General features: G+C 42.4%; 1 protein-coding gene across 1 annotated transcript in view; it reads left to right on the top strand.

Annotated features, from left to right (window-relative positions):
* Positions 1-26,522, top strand: part of LOC308113151 (low-density lipoprotein receptor-related protein 1-like) — an 82,078-nt gene that overhangs the window by 1,433 nt on the left and 54,123 nt on the right. Inside the window, 2 exon segments of the mRNA XM_080469173.1 lie at positions 9,211-9,351; positions 22,670-22,807. Coding sequence (XP_080325299.1) covers positions 9,211-9,351; positions 22,670-22,807 — 279 coding nt within the window.

Below are 26,522 nucleotides of genomic sequence, written 5' to 3'. Positions count from 1 at the left end.
ACAAACTTCACCAAGAATCCGTCATTGGACATAGTCTGAAGTTGACACATCGTTACATCACAGGCAGCAGGGGATGGGAAGGAGAGACTATGTGTGGTGTTATGTCATTATTAACAGTTGATTTGCCAGACGCCCTCCGAGGCAGCGTTGGGCCAAAAGGGGAAGGAGTGCGTGCGCCGAAGAAAACCTTTCGTGCCAGCCTCCCAATCCTCAGAGGAAGGTCAAACAAACACTAAAAGCAACTTGATGACTGTTTGGTGTTGAGTTAGATCGTTTACTGTCACACTTTGAGGTGTTTTCTTTGAGCCTTAAATGTTAACAGTGACAGGCTGCGAGTCAATGTGCTCCATGATCATTTGAGTCCGCCCCCCCCAAAAAAAAAAAAGAAAACTGAACACCATTTGGACCGATTGTTGAAGTCATAACAATTGTTTTCAGTTTAGCTTTTGCAAACTTGCAGAACCCTAAAGTAACATGTAGCACATGGATTGTTTTCTCCATTGTTGGTCCCAAAAATCTGGTTGTGTTAGAAAAACAACCAGGTGAGAAAAAAAAGCTGCAAGGCTAAACATTCAAGCTTTCGTGTTTCTATTAACTGACACTTGAAATGATCAGGTGGCCTTAAGAAAAAAAAAAACACAAAAAAATGAGTTGCTGGTTTTGTGGCCATTTCTAATAAAAAATTTCAGCTTTTCTGTTGGCGGATTTGTTGCTTCTCTTGGTCGTAAATCAGTTATTTATTTAAGTTAAGTGACTATTGTTGAGTTTTGAACTCTTAGTTTTACCAAACCCAAAATCTGAAGCTGACTATTTGATGTATAGGAAATGTAAACAGTATATTTAAAAGAATATTTAGTCATTTTGATGTCACAAGTGATTATTTCGTCCTGCAGAGATGGGAAGATCCTGTTGAAGTGTGTAAATGTGGGTCAGCAGCTGAAGAGGTTGAATTCCTGAGGAGTCTCCACTCTGTTTGCCTGACCCTTTTAATGGGACCTTTTCCTCACAACTGTCACTGGAAACATCTGCTGGAAGAATTCAGCATCCTTCATACAAATTCAACAGATAATACCACTTGAATGGCTCTCTTCGGCCTTTCCAAGAGGAGGTCACCGGGGAGGGCTTATTGTAGCTCTGCACACCTGAGACCGTCAGCCGACCGCAAACTTTATCAGGTAACGCCGATCATCCCCGCCCCCCCCCCCCCCCCCCCAAATGATTTCCTGCCATTTCGATTTGTCTCCCAAAATGGCGTAAAATGCACCCAGGTGTCTAGTCTCCATACATTCTTTTGACTTGAGCACAATATTTTATGTGAAGCTTTAATGCAGGTGTTTCGCATTAAGGTTTTCTTGAGAGGCTGAACATATTTGTGAAATGATGCGAGCAGACGGGGGTATTTTTGACTGTTGCTGGAGAAAAGAAAAAAGAGAAAGAACGATCCCCTTTTCATCCCTCGACTTCCTGCGCTGCATTGCAATCAACTGTGACTGGAAGGTAAAACCAGATTAACATAAATGTCTTCAGTGTTGGTGCCCACGTATTGAAGGCGTGAGACCGCGGCGTTTGTTGACTGTGAATAGCAGGGGTGCACTGTAATTGGTGTTTTCTGCAAGCTCCATCACTGTTTATCCTATTTAGCTCTTAAGACCTCCAAAAGGAATGGATTGAAAATAGGGACTGTGGGTTTCCCTCAATTTAGCTCTGTTAGTTTCACCGGGCTCCTGCGAGTGGCTCTCCATCGAGTCGTGTGAATGTTTTTTTTCTATTTGGTCTTGAACTGGTTGATGCTTAAGGTTTTGGACATGTTGAGCTGCACTTCCTGAGTGTTTGTGTTTCTTTTCACCGACTCGCGTACACTCAGGTGTCAGCCGCTTTTTGCTCGACTGGGGAATCGATTGATCTCGGGAACCCTTGGGTGCTTTCACACCTGGTCAGAAGGGAGGATCTGATATATGGAGATAAGATTTCAATTTCATGGACTGCTGCAACATGTCGAAGTTGTTTACTTTAATCACCGTCACGGTGCTCGCACTCGTTGATTGTGGCTGTTTGTGCTGCAAACTTTACTGCTCTTTGTGTTGTTGCAAAGTTATTGACTCGGGGTCGAGGGGAGAACAACTTGAATACCCGGTATAAAACCCTAATATTTACGGTTTTACGCGTTTTTCATGTCACATTGATATGAGACGTGTGTTTGTAGGGGATCGCCGACCGATGTCATCTTTCAAGAATTGATTAAATATCTCTGGTTTAATGGATGGATGTTTGCAGATACTGTGTTTCACTACATCTGCATGATGCTCTTGAAGGCTACAAACTGAAAACGCGACGGTTCAGCACCCCGAACACTCAAACACAACTCGTTTATTCACATTGATTCCCAATATTTCAAAGACCAAGAGGTTTCACTGTTCTCTGCTAGGTCCAGAGCTTCCATATCAAAGAGATGGTAAAGAAAGGCATTTTGCTTTTTGAACGGTGGCTTCATTCATGCTGGCTTTGTGATTGGCCGGAACATTTGTAGAAAATTGGCATCTTTTTTTTTTTTTTTTTGTTTTGTTTTGTTTTGCAGTCTAGTTTTTTGATCTCACCACTGAACAAAGAGGTCGTCTGTTAAGATGTGAATAAGATGACGACTCATTTGTGTATTGTTTATGAGTCATTCTGTGCAATTATTGACCTGGCAACATTCCTCCCTTCTGTCTCCTTCGGACTGAATCTAACGAGGGATTCGCAGCGATTCGCTCGCATTAAATCACTGAAACAATCATCCTTCAGCTGCAGGGATATATGTTGGGCCTACCTTGTCGGAGAACAGACGCAGGCTGGGACCTACAAGCATCAGAGTTGCAGTGAATGCCTCAGTTCACGTGGTCCAGCCTTCATTTTGTGGCTCCCATATTCTGTTTTCATAACAGCTGTATCTGGGTTGGCTTTTCCCTCTGTGGTTCCATAGTGCTGTGCTATGCCGAGACTACGGGGTCGGTTTGGAAGAACTCTGCTGTGGTGGCACCATAAGCCTATTTACATTTATCTTTGTGTTCGTCAATCAAACTCTCCCGGGCCTGTGTCTTTTACTGCGTTGCGTTTTACTGCCCTGGCCTGTGACATCCTGCAGAGCCTCATCAGGTTACCTCCAGGGTCAAAGCTGGACCCTTTTGTTGTGCAATGACACAAAAACAAGGCTTTTCAGGCAGGAGAGTGGCTACTAACTTTGACTTGGTCTTCTGCTGTTTGTGCATGTCCGCCCTCTTTGAAAATAGCTAATGTGGATTAGGACTTGAATAGCCTGTGGACATTACATGTGCACTGCGAGGTGGTCAAAGTGCTTCAGTGCCCGTCTCCGATTCGGGCTCCACAAAGCGAAGTGGTTGTTTCCACTGGATGTGCACTGCACACTGTGCCCATTGAAACAAGTCAGTGCAACGGCTACAGCAGTGGTAAATCCGAGGTGTTTAGCGTCAATTTCTCCGACGTTACACAAGAGATTTTTCTCTGCCTTCTGCACCATTATCCCCAAAAATTCCTTGACTTCACGTTCATAAAATGAGCCTCCCTCCCATCTGAATAATTAATCATAGTGCAAAAAAATCCAAATACCACTCCTCTCTGTCCTCGTTTCCTTTCCTGTGATCCATGTTTGCTTCTAATTGTTACTTCTGCATGTTTTCTTCCCTTGAAATCCTGCTCAGCTGAGCACAGAGGAATCACTTCGACTTGACCTCAGGCTTGTAATCACACACTGGTCAGGATGCGTTTGCACTCCATGAAATGCTCTGGAAGACCTGAGGTCCAAAGTGGAGAACGAGAAGTGATGGTGATGAGAAACAGTCCTAGTTTCATTCTCACTCTCTCATTTCACTGCACCCAGTAACACTGCAGAGAAATAGGTTCCCCCATTAATTCAAGTCATTTTACCTTCCCATTCCTATTTCTATCTTTTAACGGCATTTAATAACGCCCATTCTGTAATGCTCTGGAAATGATCCACGAGGGCATTGAATTCCACTGGGTGCTCAGTGTTGGAGGCGTGCTTCTGAAACAAAAGTAAATTTCCTATATCGAATCCTATGGCGAAGCTTTCAGTAACGTCTTTGTGCCAGGACAGGACAGGAAATAACTTGAGTGTGGCATTCTCAACCAAAGCAAACTTGCAGTGCATGTCACAGGAAAATGAAGCTCGCTCTCTCTCACACACACACTTTGTGTATGTTCTCACTGGCGGTCAGGCGGCAAAAGAGAAACAAGCAACAAGTTCCTTTTCCCTTGAATTCAAAAGCAAAGCTGTTTCAAAATCAAGCTGGTCATCTGTAACAGATTGTCTTTTTTTTGTGGAGAAGCTGTACACATGAAACCAATTAGAAGGTGCTGGAATGCACTGCATGGATCTGGAGTTGATCTGTAGAGCATGGATGGCCGTATTGAGGCAGACAGATCCGGGGGGGGGGGGGGGGGGGGGGGGGGCAGTGTTGCGTCGCAGCTGGTGATGGTGTCTGGAGGCCTCCAACATTGGGCTGATGAACTGGTTCCAAAATGCCATTAACTCGCCACTCTGTTCCCTTCTGACCTTTAGATACTGTTCAGGTTTTCAAACACTGCCTTTCCTGCTTGTATTTATGGAATTAAAAGTTCTTTAAAGTTCTGTTTTTAAATCAGGCACCCAGGAGCAACGCCTCTATAAGAGCTGGACTCTGTGCACATTTATGCATTTGCTCATTGGCCTGTGTTTGAGGCTTTTTACTATGCCCAGTGCTGGGGGGCCAATTTAGTGTGCACTGTTTAGACAGAGCAGAGCTCCAGCAGCCCTGAATAAGGAAGTACAGTGTGTGTCCCGTTCAACTGGCAGGACGCTCAAAGTCAACCGAACTCGGCCAAGTGGAGCCCTGGCGTCCACATACCACTAAGTAAGTCAGTGACTTATGGCATTATGTGTGAGTTCACTCGGGATTTACGAATTGGCTCAGTGTAATCTTTTAGGAAAACGTCATAAATAATCTTCTGAAGTAGTTTTCTGGTGTGAAGCCCCCAATTGTTTCCTCAGAAATGAATGGAGTTGGCAAAGTATTTGTACTTGGCAACTGTAATTCACTAGATTTTTCCACACTTTGTTAACCAATGTGTTTTTCTGAGGACTTTCCTTCACTATATTTTAGTGCGGACAGCTGCACCTTTCCTCCATGGTTTGATAGAACTGGGTTGTTACTTGTTCTAAGCAAATCATGATACAGAATCAAAGTGCAAAGACCAAAGAAGCTTCAAAAAAGTTACCTGAATAATGACAGACTGTCAAAACTTTCGGTTTCAAGCATAAATGTTCTACATTGAATACGTAGTATCTATTTAAAGCCAACACAACTTATTACTTGCATTTTTTTGATTTGGTTTTTCAAAACTGTGACTTGATAGAAGTTATGAATTGTAATCAGTGTCGTAAAGATTACTTTGTTTTATCCACATTAAGTTGTATTGTGCATATGATCCTTCCATCACAACTAACAAGGTTATAGAGCCCTATATAAAAGCCATTGTGTTACACTAAAGTTAAGCATTCATACTTTTATTTTTCTTACTTTTACTTGAGTTAAGAGGTTGAATTGATACTTTTAAATGTTATTTTGGTTCAACTGAAATGAAGAATATCTGTACTTTTGGCTTATCCTTTAAAATGGGACATGATATCCTGATGTTGGCATAAAAATCCCTGTTTGGTGAAGTTTTCTTTCTGCAATTACAAACCTGAAATCTGTTGGGAAAAAGTGGTTTTCTATCTCGTAGAAACTGTAACGGAGCTTCTACACTTGTGGCCATTTTCAGAGAAGTGGTGTTCAGCTGTGTGCTCACGGTCACAGTCAAGGACGTTCTCAGCTCTCGTATTTAATGCCTTTTCCATATCGCGCCCTCATGAAGATATTTTAAATGAATGTGCAGCGGATTGTAACTACATCATAGTGACAGAGATACACATTGTGGGTTTTTTTTGTGGAGGACAACTTTTTAAAAAAACACACTTTAAAAAAAAAAAAAAAAAAAGCAGCCGCACTAAAAATTTTTGTACACTGTGTAATTTCTCTCACCGAAATAGAAACTTGTTTTCCTGGAGAGACTCTAAACCTGTCCCGACTAATGGTGTGAAATTCAAAACTCTTGAGGGTTTCTGCTCAGAAAGTCAGTTTTTGAATTACACTAATTTGTTTTATCTTTCTCAGAAAAAAAGATATGATGACTGTTTTATGTCAACACAAGGTAGAGTTCTTGTTGGGTTTTTTTTGGTGCTGATCTTCTTGTTGTGAGGAGAGAATATTTACTGCTGTGGGACTTCCAACCGTTTAGTCACAGCAGTGTGATCAAGTTGCCATTCAGCTGTCTCAGGAAATGCTTCAGCCGGAGTGGTATTTTCAGGAGAGAACTGCACACCGGGTTTATACGAGTCTCTGTAAGCAGAGTATGCGCCTTGATTCAAAGGGCTTTTGGCTTTTTCTATTGGGTCGATCCCAGGAGACGAAAGAAAAGCCTTTCTTGTTCCCTTTTGTAGGTAAAAGACGACACAAATGGTTTAACATCCTGGTCTGATTTAGACCCCCCCAAAAATTGTCAGCATTTTGGCAGTGAGTGTGGAAAAAACACTGACTTTGCCGGCTGAATTAACAATTCACATCTCTGTTTGAGATATTTCAGTCGGCTTTGAAAGAAGGCTGCTGAAGGGGAGTGCTGTCAGTCCCCCCGTCTCCAACCCCTCCTCAGCCACAGCCTCCAATTAGGCTCAGAGGTTCTCCTCTCTGCGGTCACTTCATGCTGGTGTGTAAAGCGATGATAAAATTAGAACCCACAATGTTTTATTTCCAGTTTTATGTCCACTCATATAAGGAACAACTGGCTCAGCCCAGCTGCTTCACATGAGGCACCGGAGTCTGAGGGAATTCCTTCATATGGCCCCCGTTTTCAAAGCTTTCACTCATTTCAGCTTGGTGTGGCCTGTTTTTCAGTTGCCGTCATATACGCACAGGCAGAATCTCTGTGCTTGCCACCATCTGAACTGTATCGGGACATCAGCGACCTGAAAGGAAGCAGAGCTAACAAGCGGGCCCCAGGGCTTGACTAGCCTCCTTCACCGAGCGCATACACTGTGTGTATGTTGTCTTCACCGAGTCTAGTCGTGGCTCACTCTCATCCTACATTTTGCATCCCGTCACCTTGATGACATTCAATACAGAGAGTACGTGTGTCTCCAGGCTGAGCCGTAATCCTAACCTTCTTGCATCACTTGGGTTTTGTTTTTGCGAGTCTTGCGCCTGCTATTGTGTAAGAAAACACCAGAGCTGAAAGTTTGCATTTTCAAATTTACCCGGCACTCTCGTTTTCTTAATTTCCTCAAGTATCAAGGTGGCGTTCATATAATGGAAATGCTGTGACTTGATCTCTGTTAGCCTTTAGCTACTAATTGTACCCACAGAGTTGTGACAAAGTCTTATTGTTTGCCTACACATACACTTTGCTGTCACATACAAAAACGGCCGAGGTCTAAACCCTTTAGTCCGACAGTCAAAGGGAACGTGATTGCAATGATACACTAGCTTCGCCCTCTCTTGTGATTTCAGTCACATCCCAACCCTCTTGCGGTGTGCCCCTCCACCACCCACCCCAAACACCTCCCTCCCTGCCAAGTACAGAGGCAGACAAGTCATCCAGGGCGAGCGAGGGCTCAGTCTCTGCAGAGAATCACAATGAGACCTTCGGCGCTGTCCTTCCCAGAGCTAGCCTCACAACAGTACAGTAACAACAACCTTCCTCCCTGAAAAGGCCCTTGTGGTTGTTTTTCATTGTGTGTGACATTTTTTGACCAGTCACATAGAATATAGCATTTTTTTCTTCTATTTCTGCGTAACCTATTTTCAACTTTCTAAACTTAGAAGAACACAGTGGTTTCTATTTTTTTTTTTTCCTTCCCCAGTTTAACATGTTCAGGTGTTGTCGCGTCCATTACAGATGGTTAAAGTACATAATACTGGCATATTTTACTGTTAATAGGTCTGTACAAATGACTAGTATAACATTATGCCAAAGTTATAATTACTGATTTTTCAATAACCTGAATACTCATTATATTTGTGAGCCACAACTGGTTCAAACTGCTGTTGCTGGAGTAGGAAAGTGATTCAATCCTGGCAGTAACATTACACATAGGTAACTGTAGGCTGCATTACTATGATCAGCAGTAAGGAAAAGGCAACTCTAAATACATTTTAGTTAGTAGTTGCTGCTTCTCGTCATTACTTCACAAGTTTTTCTTTCCAGAACCACAGCCTCAGCTGACCTTATTGAGTAAAGTACTTCTGAAAACTTTGGAGCTGTGAGAAGAACAGCTTTACCTTGTTTATTGTATTAGGGAGGAGTCCGACTCTTAGGGGAAAAAAGCTAATGAAACCAAAACCACCTCCTTGGTTAGATACCACTGTGAGAAAATGTGTTTTTCCTCTTTTACGATTACTGTGATGAGAGAACTTCGGGAAGAAAAGCGGCAGGATTTCTGGGTGTTGACACCCAGATCTGGGGCTCCAGTGTTTCTCTGGAGTGGAGGCGAGTCAGCAGTGTGGGGCGGGCGGCGGGTCGTGAGCGTTGCTGTGGTGCTGCTCGCCTGTGGTACACCTCAACAATCCGTGCTGACTTGCTGCCCAGAACTACCGCGCTCTGCACTTTCCCATGGGTCAGATGGTGATTGAATGCCCGGTTATGTCTCCGCCGTGACACATGAAAGAGCCTCTGTGGTGAGAGTCAAAAAACACCTTAAGAGTAATAAAAAAAAAAAAAAGATGTCTTTAAGAAGAGAGGAAACAACAAACAAACCCAGAACTACAAGGAACCACTGTTGGTCGTGAACTTGGAGGTTTTTTTTTGTTTTTTTTCCTGAATAAAGTGTGCCTGTGGGTCTTTGATACAAAAACATCACTGTAAACTTGGTTTGACCCTGAGGTGTTGCTTTACGCGGCTCAGCTAAGATCTGTGCTGCTTGAAGTTGGAAATTTCCGATGTAGATTCAACACGGAAGAGAAAAATATTCCTGGAAAAGAAGAGCCTCATAAACCTTGGGAACATTTCTTCGAATGGCAGCACGAGCATTGTATTTGAGATTTTTAGAAGCATTCACAGTCACAGCCGCTTTTCATGACTCATTAACTTTACCATACTTCTTTTTTATTTATTTTTTTCTAGCTCCCAAACCGGACGACCATCCGAAGACCTGCAGCTCGAAGCAGTTTGTATGTAAGGACCAGGTCACCTGCATCTCCAAAGGATGGCGCTGTGATGGAGAGAAGGACTGTCCAGATGGCTCAGACGAATCACCAGATATCTGTAAGTGTTGCCTGATTGGATAGCTGCAAAAATTGTGCCTGAGCAGGCTTGTGTCCTCGGCTCACATGTTTTGTCCAAGCTGTTCTGGGTGATGAGGATTGTTACTGGTCTGCTCCCTGGACTTTTTCTCTATTTAAAAACAAGACTGTGTTGGTCCCGCACGTGACGTCACATCTAAATGTCCGCCTCGTATTGCTTTGAAGAGACAACAGGGTGGTGCTCAGACTGTTTAATTCAGGCTCGATTAAGGATGCAGGTTGTGCCCCCTCTGCTGAGTAACGGCTCTTATTTTGCAACCGTGTTTAGTCTGAATGTTTGGGGGAAGTGTCTGCTCTTGTCTGGACCTCTCGCAGGATACGTGCAGTCCCACAGAGTCCCATCCTAACCTTTCACATCTGCCAGCCTCTCCGTCTATAAACTCTCCCCGCTAAAAGCCTTCCCTCCGTTTATAAGCATCCACTAATGGTGATTTTACTGTCTGCATGTGCCACACCTCACATCTGTCATGCCGCAAGTATTCTCACTATAGTCTGGAAGGCAGAAACGAGCAGCTGACACCCAGCATTAAAGGATTTGTTGTTGTGGGTAAAAACACAATTAAGTATTAACACGTCGGATTAAAGATTGAAAATGTGCGACATAGCTGAGGGTAACAAGATGTATGATGAAGCTGGGAGCATGTATGAAGAAGAAAAGAACTATTAGTTTGCTAAAAATACCTCTGCATCTTTATTAATGGGCTAATATATTCCCACTTTTTCGATCAAGTCTCCCATTTTTGGAGTTCAGAAGAACTATTTGCAAAAGACTTCACAGAAAATACTTCATTCTGTATTCAATAAGTTGGTAGGATCAATCCGGCCTCTGATCAACGCCACCCTGCTTCTGCTCCATATTGTAACTTTTACATCCATCAGTACAATATCTAACTATTGTTATTACTGTGGGAAATTGACTTCAACACCAAAAAACACAATTATATTTTACAATCAGGCAACGCAAACCTACCCATGCTTATGTAGTGTCCCACTATGCAGCAAATTACTGATGCCGTCTGACACCATCTGATTTCTTTAGGAATTTCACATTATCAGAAGATCAGCGTGATCAGATTTAAAAATGGAAGTCTATATATATTGACATGTAACCGTTACAGCTGTCACACCTCTGGTTCTTCACTCAAGCTCAGATTATCATTTGGAAACGAGACATTTATGAGCATTTCGGGAAAAACTAGATTTTTTTATTTTTTTATTTTTTTGAAAGTAGAATCCAATCGTAATTTTAAGTTTGCCAACTAAAATTGCAATATGTCCTTTAAAAGAAAGCTCTGGATCAATCACAAAACCAAGATAATAATAGCTGCTGACACATTCTATTTGTGTAGCCTGAAGGGCTGTTATTCCTAGAAGGTTGTCTGGATACTTACAATGAGTAAATACCATCACGTCGATTCGATTTCCATTTCTGCAGGCGAGATTGGGCAACATTGAAAGCCTACTGTAAACGCCCGTACGACTGAGCCAGGGATGAAGAACAACAATGAATAACAGTATCATCAGCATAAAGGTGGTATGATGCGTTCAGCAGATTATCACTGGAGTCATTTACTTAAATATAAAATAAAATGGAGCCCTGTGGCACACCTTTGGTGACCTCTAAGAAGGAAGAATTGGAGACGCTCATTTGAGTAGACTGTAATCTGCAGCTGACAAACTAGTGAGATGTCAATCATAGTTATAGTTTTAACTATGAGACCATGATCCACAGTGTCAACATCTTTTGAAAGATCAATTAAAAAAAGTGCAATACATAACATAGCCCGACCAGGAGTTTTGACCAAAATATGCAGAAGAAAACCATCAGTTCAGTTTGGTAAATAACTCCAGTCACAAAGTAATTCACATGTGCACCTCCTAATCCCATTCAGACATTCACTTTCTGCCCGTTTTCTACCAAGCATTTAAAATGAGTGAGTTTTCTGCAGCACTTATGTAATTTGGTGACACAGACAATGGTGTGATTCATCTTCTGCAGGCAGAAACGAGGAGCAGCGTTTCACCAGAACATCAAGATATGTTCTGCTCAATTACCCACTTCCCATGGGCTCCACTCTGCCTGTCGCTTCACCTTTAGTTAAGGCGCCTCGCCATTCATGTTAGTTTTCAGGCAGTCAAAATAAATATCTGTTACTGGCATTAGTGCGCTTTCTCACTGTACAGCACCATGTGTTTGCAGTCTTAACGTGCACAGTCAAACAAGAGTGTTTTAAATGTCCCAATGAAGGCAGCCAGACTATGTGATTATATCCACAGTCGTTTAGCCGATCCGTCAATTAACTTTGAGAGGTGTTTAGGGTGGAAGGCGGCAGATAAAGCTACCAAGTGAACGCAGATGGAGACCGGAGTGTTTGGAGGATTAGGACTGTAGGATTGTTTAAAATCCTCCGCTGACTCACAGAAATGGAAGAGTCTTTAATTCTCGTTCTCCAAGCTTTTCCATTGAAGAAAAATTGTTTGACCTGCAAACACTTTCTGCAGGTCATCGGTTCACTTTTGGCTCAACTGGAGAGCTTCAAGAAGCCGTCTTACCAACATCTTCTCGCTCTTATGGAAATGGGTGTAAAAGCAGACATTGATCGCTCTTTAATAGGGTCTGAAATGTGGACAGACTGCAGCAGTATTGCTATACAGGTTATTCGGGTCGGAATGTTTTGAGGTTGACTCACAGGGTCAAAGTTTACAAAAGTCTAACTTTCACTTTCAAACTTGCATTTAGAACTGTCTGAGCGTTTTAAGAAATGCCCCCCACCTCCAGACCTTTGTTCCAACGTGCCCCCAGACCACTGTCTGATTCACTGTGTTAAAGTTGATGGGAAACGGAGTGATGCTTGCTGCTATAATTATGACATTATCTCCAGTTCATCTTAATTACAAACTGCAGACCTGGTTTGCGAAACATTTCTGCTCTGTTTTCTTCCTTCTTCTTCTCTCTGTGTTTTCAAGTTTTGCCCCTGCCGGTGGCTCCCTGGCTTCACTTCTATCCCATTGTGGGATCTCCCCACAGTCTACATGTAAATCAGCCTGTCAGAATACAAACAGTGTACAAGTCAAATATGGACCTTTTGTATCTTGAGGAGAATTTCAAAAGAATGTTGGTGAAAAATAGCTTCAGTTTGTATTGATGGACTTGCTCTCGAGCTGAAGTCAGCTTGTTTTCGGGGATCGTGAAGTCTTTTGCTATCAGACTGCTGTGTGTTGTGAGACTGTGATTTTCACCTCCGGTATCCGTGCTCGGAGGGAGCATACGCCTAAGCATCTCACTGTCTGGGGGTCTAATTGCCTGTCGTTTCCAAACTCTTGGTCTGGGCTGTAATTTCACCGAGGAGGTAAAGACAGACTTCAGACGCTGCCGTGAGCTTGTAACATTGCTTCTCATGAGGCGCAGACATGCTGTGGTTGAGCTGGCAGTGGGGTCATTGTTGTGTGTTGGCATGCACAGCCTGTGGGCTTATTTATTAGATGGGCAATCAAGCAGTGAAGAAGCGGTTCTTGTTTGAAGTTTTGTATACTGACTGCCAGCTGTCGAGTCATCACAGTCCTCAAGACTCATGTGGACACATCGTACTCCGAAAGCCGTCGGTGAAGGACGCCTGTCCAGACTCCTGGCTGCAGGTGTGACCCTGTTATTGCTGCATGGCTTCAATTGGTTTCAGACAAGCCATTCCACCTCAATTACATCCAGGCTTTGGGCTCAGGAAGTGGCTGACATGTGCCCCCGGGGTAAAAGTTTATGCTGTGTGTGTTCTCTGCCAGGCTGATGCTTTTTAATGCTCCTGTAGCGAGTGGTTGTCAATGTTGTTTCAATCCAGTAGAGACCAAATGGTGAAAAAGACAGTTTTCTGGATGTCCATGACCTTGCAGAACACGTGGAACTCATTAATTGGAGACCACAGAGATCTGGATGAAGGCTATTTTGTAAAAGTATGTCGTGTTTATTAGCCATCCAGTTTACGCACACAGCTGTATCTTCAAGGGTTTTTTTGTTGGGGTGTGTTCACACTTGTCAAATGAAGCCTGGTGCAATTACACTGTTGTTAAAGTCCTCTTGTGGGAATTTGAATGCTGCCATCCACACAGCCAGAACAAAAAAGACCTTGGTTTGTCTCTAAAAGATTAAAGTCTGAGATGTAGAGAACAAACCAGAGAAACCCAATGAGTGCATCTAGTCCTGCACACACTTCTGAAAGTTGTATTGCGTAATATTCGTTACATCAACTGTCCAGCATGTGTTGATTTGAAGCTAAAATGCCAGTTTGAGCACAAAGCAGATCAGACTCGATGGTTTATCCATCACAAGCAGGTAGTACAGTTTCACGGCAGCATAAAAGCATGAATCTAATGAGAGATATTATACTGCCAGGTTCTGTCCTGCTTCGAATAACATTTTGAAAACATTTTGCCGATAGGAACCTTGTCATATGATTATTGTTTAAATCCTAATTGCTTTTAGTTCTTTCTTTCCCATATTTACACTCTGTAAGAGTCGATATTTTCCATTCGCAAGTAACATTTTATATATTAAATTTGAGAATCTCGCCTTCTTAAAAACTTTTTTGGGACGTTTCACTCAAGAGTAGAAAGTACCTTGTAACTCACTTTGAGTCCATTTCACTGGCCCCTTGGAACAACTGCTTCACGAAAACCCACTGACTCTTTCTGTCTGTATTTTCAAGTCTGCATGCAATTATGATTCTCGCGTGAACCACATTCATTGTGGTCAAGCCAGGGAATGAGAACAGATGTTAGAATAAGCTAGCATGTAAGCACTTTCTCCATCATGAGAAGTGCCTGCCATGAAGGAATCCCTTTCAACATCAAAAGGGGAAAAAAACAAAAACAAAAACCTTATGCAACAATTGTCTGCTGCTAATTCTCTTTTAGCCCCTGATTTAACATGAAAATGTCCATGGGATGACTACAAAGCAGGGGTGGAAATGCGTCTCAGTCATGCAAATACACCTCCTTTCTTTTCCCATACTGTGTTATCCACTTCCATTCAGAGAAAATGGGCTGAAAAGGTAACTCATGCAAAAACACCTACTCGTTCACTCAACTTGCACCCTGGTTTAACATCAACGTCTCCGTTGGCTTTCATTGGTAATGCATGTTGCATTTAGACACATAAACATGTTGACATGTTTTGCTTGTTGATCTTAAAAAATTCATTTTGAGAGGATATCCCATGGAATGCAGTTTCATAATGAAACAGAGAGACCCTGCCTGAAGAGGCTAAAAGATATTTAATATAACAATATCCAAATGTGCACCCTTAAACCAGACAGGCTTATTATAATAACTTCTTCATGGCAGACTTGCCGGTTGTTTAACGGCACAGTTTTTGCATGCACACTGGCAATTTATTCAAATAGTCTGTCCAATGTAAAAGTTGTGGCACAATAACGATGCCTCTTAATACACAGCGATAGTTAATTTGCTTTCCCACTGTAGCCGGTGTATGTTATCGCCAGGAGCCGAGCTTGTACCCAAGTCTGATGGGGAGATTGAGTTATCATCTGCTCGCAGCTGCCACAGGCAGCCGAGGGCCACACAGCAATGTTATCTGTCCATCTCCTGCCCTTGAGACCCTCTCTGGACGCGTGGACCATTGCCAGCTCAGTCCTGCGCCGGGTCCATATGACTGTCATGCCTCAGCAGCCTCTCCTAGACGACCACGTTCATCCCGCTGCTGAGGTACTGGGATATGATGGCGGCGTGGAGTGATGGGGAGAAGGACGGACTCTACAGAAGAAGCCTTTGTAAGGGAGAAAATGGGCAGATTAGCATTTAGGCTGAGGAGGAAAATGGAAATGGCTTTGTAAGGCTCTGATCCTATTTCAATAGAAGCAGCCTTTTACAGTAGAGTTGGAGGGGGGTCCTTTCAGGGCCTATAATCAGTCATGTAGCTGTAGTAGCAGGGGGCACCAGGAAGGGGCAAAGAGGGTCTGCAGTGGCAGTGGTTGACAAGCTGCTTCCACAGAGGGAGAAGCAAAGCCCTGTAAATCCCTCTGGTCTGTGGCCCTGAGCCTTCCTCAGCTTCGCCAGCCTATCAACAAACCTCTAGCACGGGGCTTTCTCACGCCACGCAGGCACCGCTTCTCCTTCTCTGCTGTCTCCTCTGCGCCCCGCCTCCTTCTCGCCATCGTTTTTCCTTTCCAGTCACAATCTGTCTTCCTTCTGGTCCGACACAAAAAACTACACCCAGGAATCTTTGTTCCCCAATATCTCATCTCCAGGCGTACCTCCCGCCTGCTCAGGTCATTTGGTTTGTTTTGATGTCGTATCACTTTTGATATAGATGCTCCTTTACCTATCCTCTACCCAGACTTTTTAGAAACTTAAAGTGTCATCCTTCCATTGTCTTCTCTACCGCTATACTCAAATTAGGCTCCATTTACAGCACTTTTTCAAGTGAAAACTGAAAACTTTCATAGCATTTTGGTTTGTTTGTTTGCTATCTATATTTTTTTCTGTTTCTGCTGTTCCGTTTAAACTGATATCGTTTTTTAAACCTTGCTGAATAAACGCAAAACTTTTCTGAAACAAAATAGATAGATGGACTCTGACCTTACTGTCATTCTGACAATTACATCAGAGATGCACTGCAGAACGAAAACGCAAAAACGATGCGTTTTCCCTTGATTTGCACACATTAGGGTCACGTGGGACCTAAATACACCTTAAATGTTGTTGTCTTGCATTCCTGTAACCAATAAAGTGGATTTTAATCTGCAAAAATGCATTTAGGAAGAGATTAAATCCAATTGCATGTAACTCTTAAGGGAGATGCTGAAACGCATTGGCGATGGGAAATGCACACATTTTCACTTAATGTGTTTTGATAACTTATCCACAATGAAAATTAACTTGTTGCTGCCTTTTTCCAGCCCGTCTGGCTGTGTTTGATACTCAGAATAAATACTCCTGGTGTGGTATTACTTTAACTTTATTCATCCTGGAATCATTTCCCCACAAGCATAATTTGAAACCGCGAGCCACACAATAGAGTCACCATAAAAAATGCTGTTATGAGCTTCTTGTTTATCATGCGGCAGGATTACGATAAGTTTAAAAGTGAGGTGAGGTTTCGGCCATGTGCTGCTGCGGAGTGTGAATCCAGAGTGGGACAAGTCGGTCGGTGGGCAGGCCTGCCTGTCATCCTGCACAACATATTAATTTGAGCTGACAGCAGACTTTATGGGAGTCAGTCAGAGGCTGCCATGGAATCCAAAGAGCAGGAAGAAACACAGGCTTTTATGCTTGGGACAAAAGATCGACAGGGGATCTAAATTTAAGGTCATTGCATAACTACGGGGGACTGAAGAGATGGGGGGAGGGTTGGATCCACAGCCGGAGGTGTTTGGAGGGAAGAGACTGTACTTTACGTCACAGCTCTGGACATTTAAGCAATTGTACTCCAGGATTAATGGTGACGCAGATAATCATGCATCACCTATACCTTTGTTTTGTTCAGTGGAAATGTGTCGTTTTGGATTCCCAGTCTGGGTACTGTATGCTGCAATAAAACTCAGCAAAAGTTTTCATTACGACTCAAGACTTCATGTTGTTTTAATCAAGATGAACCACAACACTCATTTCTGGTATATGTGATTTATTGAGACTGATGGAGGGATAACGCAGCTGATAAGAGAAAGGCTTTCACAATAACGATCCCCAAGGACAAAACCAGGATGTATTAATATATCACAGAGTTAAACGCAATAATGTAATTATCCCTCCTCGCACCCTAATAGGCGCAAGGGTTGTAATTTCCCCTCGTTTTTTTTTTGTTTTTTTAATCACCATGTTGCAAGTCTCTGGCATTGTTCTGGCTTGGAACGCTTTGTCTTCACGGCTGCTAAACTGCAAGAATGTGAAATCCCAGAATGAAGTGACAAAATAATACTGCTCAAGAGCAGAAATATCAGCAGAAGTAATTTGAGCATGTAGGGAAAAGTAAGCATAGATCTTATCTGTTAGCCCTGAACATTCTAGTTGTGCGGCTTTTTTGTAAATCGTGAGCAAAGGTGAGAGTGTAGATGTTGGCAACCCGATGAACTGCTCAATAGTTATACTCAGGACTCTTTTACGACAACATTTTCAAGTGAAAACAAAAGAAACTTCTGTCGTGTTTCGGGGGTCTGTTTATGTGACAATGGCGGTCGGAGCCACTGAAAATGCAACGTTCAAAAAACATTCGGGCTTCGTCCCGTGTAGAAGGCGGAAGCCCTGCCACTGCACATGCAAACAAAATGTTTAAAACATTTTTTTGAGAAGTGTGAGATCGGTTGATGCCCAACTAAATTATTATTAAAATTGTAATCCCTCACAAAAGAAAGCTGCTGAGAGGAAAAAATCAAACTGATGTGTACATGAAAGCAGGGGGAAAAAAAATGTAAAAGCAAGTTTTAACAGCACCGTGTACATTTTGAACATTCTGTTCTTAAGGACTGTTGTCTTAATGTTATTCTGTTATGGCAGTGTTGACCCAGTGTTCTCGCTGATCTCCCTTCTCAAGCTGCAAAGAAAACATGACCAGAGTCCTTAACTCTTGATTTTCATCTTCCAACCTACATTATCTGAGAACTTCAAATATGCGAGGAAGACGGACGAAAATAATCCTTAAAATCTTGTTTTAGAGAGTGCGGTTGTGTTCTATGTGATAAATCTGTGTTGATCCTAAATGTTTTACATATTCATTAATGTTACTCATTCTAGGTATCATGACTTTGATGTAATGATGCAAGTAAACTTGAACTATTTTACAACTTGTAGCGTCATTAATCACACATACATTTCCAGCTTGCCAAGAAAAGTTTGCAAATGCACGCAAAAGACCTCACTATATTTATATTCCCCCATTAATTCCTACATAGTAAATTGTTAGAAATGCCCCCTCTTATGTGATATGTCTTTTATTAATCATGACAATAATAATGAGTTAACAATAATTTAAAAGAAAAATTAATTTTTTCTAAAGATACAGACAGAATGGATAAATGTGATGTATTGAGGTTCTTGCCAATAAATTGATTTGTCATCTAAATTAATATTTTTAAATCAACTATTTATTAAAAAAAAAGGTGTTTGGGAAACGGTCAGAATTTAACAGCATGCATTCAGGCATACCTTTAACTTCCCGCCTTCACACGTCATCTAAATTAGGTGGAAGCAGATCTTTTGTCTTCATCGTGATGAGCTGTGCTATCTTCTCAGGGTCATGTAATGGGAATGTAAATTACCTTTAATGTGGAGACTAAAGTGGTGGTTTATTTATTAGTTCTAAATAAATGTAAATGTTCTAAAACACCATTCACATGACGGTGTATGAAAGTGTAAATGTTTTTGTTTCAGAAAAGTTTCTAGTTTACATAACAACATAACGCGATGCAGGAAGTCAGTCAATAAAACACTAATGAGTGGAAGTTCTTCAAATACCATGCTGAGCCAACAGATAGTTACATTGATGTGTTATTGATGGAGACTAAGGTTAATGGAGATTATGCTTTTAGAAAGATGTCGATTATAAGTTACATCCCCGTGGACGAGCGAAAACAAACAAGTATACTTAGAACAGAACTGTGAACACCGTATGTTAATAAACAATTTAAGGAGACATATTTCAACACATTGAAACAAATGTTGGAATAACAAATCCTTGATTCAATCATAGTCACAGATCTGTTTTAAAACCCCATGTAAACAGCTTTTGTGTTCATACATGTGAGTACGAACAAAAACATCACATTCTACTGTGTTTTTTCCCCCCTGCAGCTCCACACAGTAACAATCTTTCACTGACGACGCAGAAAATATCCACTGCCAGTATTGGGCGATCTTATTGTAACATGCTGCCAACAATTTCCCAAACTGGAACGAAGAGTGCAGGGTCCATCTCATTGTCCCTGCTGCAGAGTTATTTAATCCCCCATATTGTCCTTTCTATTTAGTTCTCTGTTGCTGGTGCCTATTCAGCCCCTGCCAAGGTATTACTGTGTTGTGGTACTCAAACAATTCTTTCTGTCTGTTGTGTATTGCTGGCTGTTGTTACACTATTCCCTAAAAGTTATTGTGCTCGCTGCCTGGCCAGGATGAGTGTGTGTGAGTGTTGGAGGCGATGGCTGAGGAAGTGATGGAGGATCGGCTGTATTTATTTCTGGGACAGTGCAACATACGGATGGGCAACTTTGATGATTGTGAGGGCCCCAGAAATGTTCTTTTCACTACCAGAGGACCAGATTGTGGCCATGCACTTCTATCAGTTCAATATAAATGAGAATTGTAGCCGCTTATTTGTTTAAAAAAAAAAAAAAGAAGAAGAAGAAATAAGTCCTAACCTCCAAGTTAGATTAGAAAAATCGACATGCATACACATCTGGTATTCTCAATAATTAAAGAGTTACAACTAATATATGGTTCATATCTATCTAAAGGCTTCTCCCATAATCTGTGAAACTCAACTCAGAACAATACACATATAAACATGCAGAAAATGGAGAGAACTCGACATCCGTATGGACTGATGACGAATCGGATGCTATCAGGGGTGAGCCTCAACTATTAAACTACTGATATGGATGATAAAACTAGAATATGGACCGTGAGTCATACCACTATGGTTCCGTCATGTTTGTTTACAAGTGGATGAGCAGAAGGAAGCGGGGGCGGGGGGGCATGCGCAGTAAGAGCGCTCATAGCCTCTGCAGGAGGGAATAGCAACCATAAAAGAATCTATCCACCTTGGGAGCCGGGATAAAAACTTTACGGATACAGTGGATCCGCACATCTGTGCCGTGTAAACAGCCCCCCCAAAAGTGAAGAACGTTTTGCAGATACACTCGTATTCGTTGTTGTGTGTGTGTGTGTGTGTGTGTGTGTGTGTGTGTGTGTGTGTGTGTGTGTGTGTGTGTGTGTGTGTGTGTGTGTGTGTGTGTGTGTGTGTGTGTGTGTGTGTGTGTGTGAGAGTCAGTCAGTCCTCAACACGTCACTTTCTGTGATTAGGGCTCGCGCAGTAAATCCTTGCGACGACTCGAATTTCTGCAGCGTGCATCATTCAGATGACTTTCACTTTGACTTGTCTTTTGTGCTTCCGTGAAAACTGTTGACAAACACTAAATCTCTGGCGAAGCTTCCATTTCCACTGTACATGGCCATTTATTCCTGGTACTGCAGTTTATGTTGAAAATCCCCATGCTGGCAGTTTATTGAATGTAAATCAGGCTGGCTTAGAGGCCGAGGCTGTGGGAGGGCTGCTATTATGTTAGCATCCCCCAGATGGGAGAGCTACTCTCCTTCTCCGTAAGCCACGCGCATTAGGAGCTAATTCTCTGTTCCAATGTGGCACATTTTCCACACTGGCTGCTGCGGTGGGATCGTTATTGGAGCTCGTGTCACTTTAAGGCACTTGTTTTCACCGAGTCACGTTTTATGTTCTGTGTGCGGTTACTAATCTCTCGGATGGATAGAGAGGACTCGGAGGGAATGCTTGTGGTTTTCCTCAGGGAATGCCGGCATGCAGACGAATGTTCTTTTTCCCTCATGTACATTTTTCATGAATGTCCACACTTTGATTTATGCAATGGTGCATATTTTTTCTCTTCCTCTTTTCAAACTTTAATATGGTTATATTTTCATTATCCCAAATGATAAAAAAAACGTGTTTCATACTTTGTAAAAAAAAGAAAGGAAAAAAAAAAGAAACTCCAGCACGGTACCTTCTATACTCAATGTCTCACTTCAGATAAGAGCATATTCCACCTAGAGAAAAGCAGGAATGAGGGTCAAATGAACTACTTAATATTCAGAGTCTGGAGACTTTTAGTGTGTATGTGAGATGTCTGAAGCGGGTTTCACAGTTCAGCTTCACATATTCAGAAACCGTCCACTCAAAGCCTCTCCCAGCTCGGCACATAACCCGCACAACTCTACAGATAGTTTCCTGTGAAGGGGGTGAACTTTATTTTCTCTGCTTGGAGTGTTTTTTTTTTTTTTTTTTATAAAAATGGGTCAGCAGATGTTAGAAAGAAAGAAAGTGGGAGGGAGGGAGGGAGGGAGGGAGGAGGAGGAGGAGGAGGAGGAGGAGGAGGAGGAGGAGGAGGAGGAGGAGGAGGAGGAGGAGGAGGAGGAGGAGGAGGAGGAGGAGGAGGAGGAGGAGGAGGAGGAGGAGGAGGAGGAGGAGGAGGAGGAGGAGGAGGAGGAGGAGGAGGAAATACAGCCAAGGCAAACTGTTTGCTCTGCAGTGTGGGCTGAGAGCAGAGATAATGTAGAAGAGTGGGAGAGGGAGTGAAGGAGAATACATATACTCTCTGCTGTACTCCAATTTTTTATTTATTTATTTTTTTAAATCTGTTTTTGCTGGACGAAAGGACGAAGTGTCCTTTGCCCTCTGCACTCTTTTTGATCCAGTATTTCTTTATCAGTTTTTACTCTTGTAATTTCCAAATAATTTACCCTGAATCTCTCTGCCTAAGTGATCGCCTGTCCAGACCAAACTTCAATAATACAAACTGTACATACACGCACAGCGTATCCCATGTGTGTCAGCATGAGCTCGATGTCTCTTGAAACATACTGGAAATGGATTTAATGTCCAAAATAGTCAAAAACACCCACAGAAGGTCTGATCTTGCAGCAGTCTTCTCTAATATTATATCGAGCAGAACTTAACCTGTGTTCTGTTGTTTCACTGCGACTTCAGACTGTTAGAGGACAAACTATGACGAATGGATGTGCATAAGATATCTCTAAATTGTCTTCGCATTTGTTATTGATGCAGATAGATGAGACTGCCTAAATAATGAAGAGCCTTGAAGCATTCTGCAGCTAATCATTCCAATCTTTTCTGCTGCACCTTAGTTAAAATAAAAAAGAAGCTTGTAAAGATTGAAGTCTTTGACGATTTGGTGCAAATGAACTGTAGGTTCTTTACAGTTTGATAAATGAATAGTATAGAAGAATAGAAAGACAGAGGAGCATCATAAGTGTGGCTCTGGTTTGTTGAGAATCCTGTCAGTTTCATTTCTTCTTCTATACAGGCTCCGTGTGCAAAATCAGTGAAACTTAACAATTGAATTAAGCTTGTTATGCAATAAGAAGTAAAAAATAATTCGATTTCTATGTTGTTGTTTTTTTTTCATTCTAAATGTGACAGTTATGGCTTTAATCCAAAAAATATCAAAACGTCTTTTATTCACTCGATTCATTTGAAATGCAGAAATTGCACCTTTCCTAAATGCCCCCCCCTCTCTCTCATTTCCCAGGCTCTCACAACCGGGTGAATCAGTGTCCTGTTAATGAACATGGCTGCTTGGACCTGGATGTCTGTATCCACATGAGCAAACTGTGCGACGGAGTCCCGGACTGCTTGGACGGCTGGGACGAGGGACCTCACTGCAGAGGTAACGAACTCTGGGACGCTCACAAACACTTTCACGTTCTGGAAAATGCACTCACAGGAGATAGCATCAGGACGTTATCTGTCTCCTCCTCCGACCCGCCCCCGTTGTTGTAGGTCACAGATGAGCGACCGGCTTCTGTCGTAAAGAGAGTGGCCATCTTCTTGTCGTCCCATCACAAACTTTAATCCCTATCAAGTGATCTCCTTCCATTAAACTCTTTAATGAGCCGTCTTTCTCAGGCTTTTGCGAGTACAATGGAGTTTCTCCTCCTTGAAGGAAAAAAAAAAAAAAAAAAAAGTCATTAATTTATCAATCAGCTGAGCTGAGAGGCCGCGGCTCCAGTCGCTGCAGGAATAATAAGCATTCGGGCCGAATGCAGCCGAAAACCAATCCGTTCCAATCCTCCACTATTAATTAGAGACAACAGAGGAATGAGAGATGGAACATATTGAGTCCATAGCGTCCGTCTTTGTTGCAGTTGACAATAGAGCAAACACTGGTTTCCTTCAGAGGTTTGCCTCAATATTCATCATAGTTCTCAGATATAGCCGTCTGAAGCTTTTCCTGGTTTGTCGCTGCAATGACTCATGTCGCTCCACTTCCATGGTACACAGAAATCTGCTTTTTGTGTTGCTGTCGATTTGAATTATGAAAGTGCTTACTCCGACATTTACACTCTATATCTAAGTGTTGAATCAACTGTGGGTCGACCAAGTTGGAAAATAGATATCGTAACAATCCAAAATGAGCTTAGAAATAAAATAACCAAAGCTTCTTCTGTTCTTTCGTCGGATATATTTGTTATCCTCACATTCATTTTTGTACTTATTGTCAAAGCCGCTATGTTTCGACAGTTTTTTTTTTCTTCATGGGCAGAGTACACTCCTCTTATCGCAGCACGAGTAAATAATTCCCGAATAAATGATCTACAGAGAGATGAGTCATTCGATGAAGAACTTGTAGTGAGTTAGTCAGATCGGAGGAGCAGAAGTGCCGATGGAGTTGTGCCGCGTGGGTGAACGTGTTGAGCATCCCACATGCTGGTGATCGGGCCTTTTGTGCAACCTAGGCGATGACGTCAGCCGGCCACAACGTGCACGGCCTGTCCCCGACGACACCAGTCCAGCTGTCGCTCACCGGGCAGCTGTCAACACACACACACATTTGAACCTCACCTACATGTGCCTGCAGCACACACGTGCGCTCCAACACGCACACAATCTGACAGAGTTGCATTTCTGTGAAAACACACACACACACACACACACACACACACACACACACACACACACACACACACACACACACACACACACACACACACACACACACACACACACACACACGTACAAACATAGCAGTGTGTGCAGCACTTTAGCCATCGATGTTTGTGAGTTTTTCAGGGAAAGGCTCTCACAGGCATCGCAGTGTTTGCTTGCACAAGTTGTGCAACTATACCTGGGTGCGGACGTCTGAAAGGACACTTTGTCGGTCAGCGTGTCCGAGCACACCCCCCCGCCGGCGTTGTTGACAAGAGTGGCGAGAATGTGGCCTGTAAGGTAGCCGGGTCAGGCAGGAATTTGATCGGGCTAAAATAAATTTCATCAGTGTTTTCAAAGTGTGTGTGCGTGTGCGTGTGCGTGTGCGTGTGCGTGTGCGTGTGCGTGTGCGTGGTTTGACACAAAGGAGTGCGCTTCGTATTCAGGACTGATATCAAGGTGAAATCAGGACTCTTGACATCAACTCTGCATACGATTAAATCACAATAAAACAAATGTATGCAACTTTAGACTGATGCTTCAACTCAATTTAATAGTTATTCTTTGGAGTAATTGTTTTTTTTTTTTTTTGCACGCCATATCCTCAGTGTTGGATCACAAAAAAAAGAAACACTTTGTAATTGTCCAAAATAGTGGACATATTTAACTGGTTTGTCTTCAGATTTGTTATTTCTCAAACTCTTGTGCCCTGCTCGGCAGTGAATAAAAAAAATAAAAAATTGGCCACATGTTGGAAATTCGTATTCACAGTTTTCATGTTTGGATATTCATGTTCATTTGGAGTCGTCCACGTAGCAACTGATCTGGTATAAATCACTTTTAAATAACCGCCAAATGCATAATACGGTGTAAAGTTTAGATTCTGGACATCATGGGAAGGGGGGACGGTTCATGCTTGGGCCTTCAGCTTTTCTTTTTTTTTATTACATGCTTGATATTAGTGTGCTTATTTTCTTATGCATTGATATAATTCTTTTTTATTCTGAAACACAAACTTTAATTGTTCAGTTTAGCCCTTCCCGGCTGTTTTGTGCCCTAAAGAAGCGAGGGCTAGTCCGTTCATTGATCTTCATGCCTGCATTTATCCCTTCATTGTCATGTTGTGGGTGATGAGGCCTCTGCTGGGAGTGGAGGTCTTAGACCTGCCTCCCTAAAGAAGTGCCTGATTGATAGGGAGGCAAAAAATGGGGTCATGGCAGTTCTCCGGAGGGCCTTTCTCTTTTACTCGCTGCCTCAGAGAAAACCCTGCTTATTGTAGCGGCCTGATGCTATTGTTTACCTACGAGCTTTCATTGTCCTTCATGTCCCATTAACTGTGGAATGACAGTCGGTCTGAGGCTACTTGAAGCGGCCCGTGGAAAGACCACATTATAATCTTTATTCATGAGTGGGTCTTGACCTAAATGAGTTTATTGGCTGCAGTTACCAGAGTTGTCGCACGTGATAAGTCCTGTTATATTGCCTCTCTTTTCCCATCCTTATATAGAAGTGTAGCAATATGTTGGGTAAATCTTATTTCAGCATGAAGAAAATCTGATTTTTCAGTTCGTTCAGAAAATTAGGCTTCTCACATTAGTGTTCGTCTGCTTTGGAAGTTCACTGGTTACGTTCATGTTTGTAGAAGTTTAGGTTTGGAGAGCGTGCCGCCACAGTCACGGGACGAAACCAGCCACTGTTTGCTCATTACTCAACCTGCTGCCCTTTGTGTGTTTACAAATGGTTACTTTGCCCCCTTTTATAATGAAGCCTGCAAACTACTGCAGATAAATACACTTTATGATCGCAATTGGTTTCCCTTCCTGGTTAATGCACACACACACACACACACACACACACACACACACACACACACACACACACACACACACACACACACACACACACACACACACACACACACACACACACACACTGGCTGTTGCTATCTATGCTATTAGAATGAATCATGAGAGCAGGAAATCACACAGTTGATTCACAGATTGAATCATTTATATTTTGGCTAGATGATTTTGTAAATCAATATCAAAGGTGGATGGTTCACATACACAGTACATACACAATGAACTAGTACAGTTAAACTGCACGTAATTAAAAAAAAATTAAAAAGAGGCCTAAGCAGGTCAGAAAAGATTTTCAGAGAAAATTGGGACAAAATGTGAGAACTCCTCGGAGCAAATTCAAATAGTCTTCGGGTGATTTCGGGAACACACAGTTAAAGTAGACATGAGATAATTTGATGGCACCGCGTGAGAAAACAGTGGGCTGCTGTCAGCTGCATGCAGAGGACAAAGGCATGTGAAAACTTGTTTCCAGACAGTGAGAGCACAAAGGTAGGAATGTCCTGCCAATTGCCTCTTTGAAATGTCACATGCTGGAATAGCCTGCGCATACTGTCAATCCTTAAAGTTTTTGTTTTTTCCTTGTCGGAATCTGTC

Source organism: Lipophrys pholis (assembly GCF_963383615.2).
Source record: "Lipophrys pholis genome assembly, chromosome: 8".
NCBI lineage: Eukaryota > Metazoa > Chordata > Actinopteri > Blenniiformes > Blenniidae > Lipophrys > Lipophrys pholis.
The sequence above is the reverse complement of the archived record's forward strand: the minus strand, read 5'-3'. Positions and strand labels throughout refer to the sequence as shown.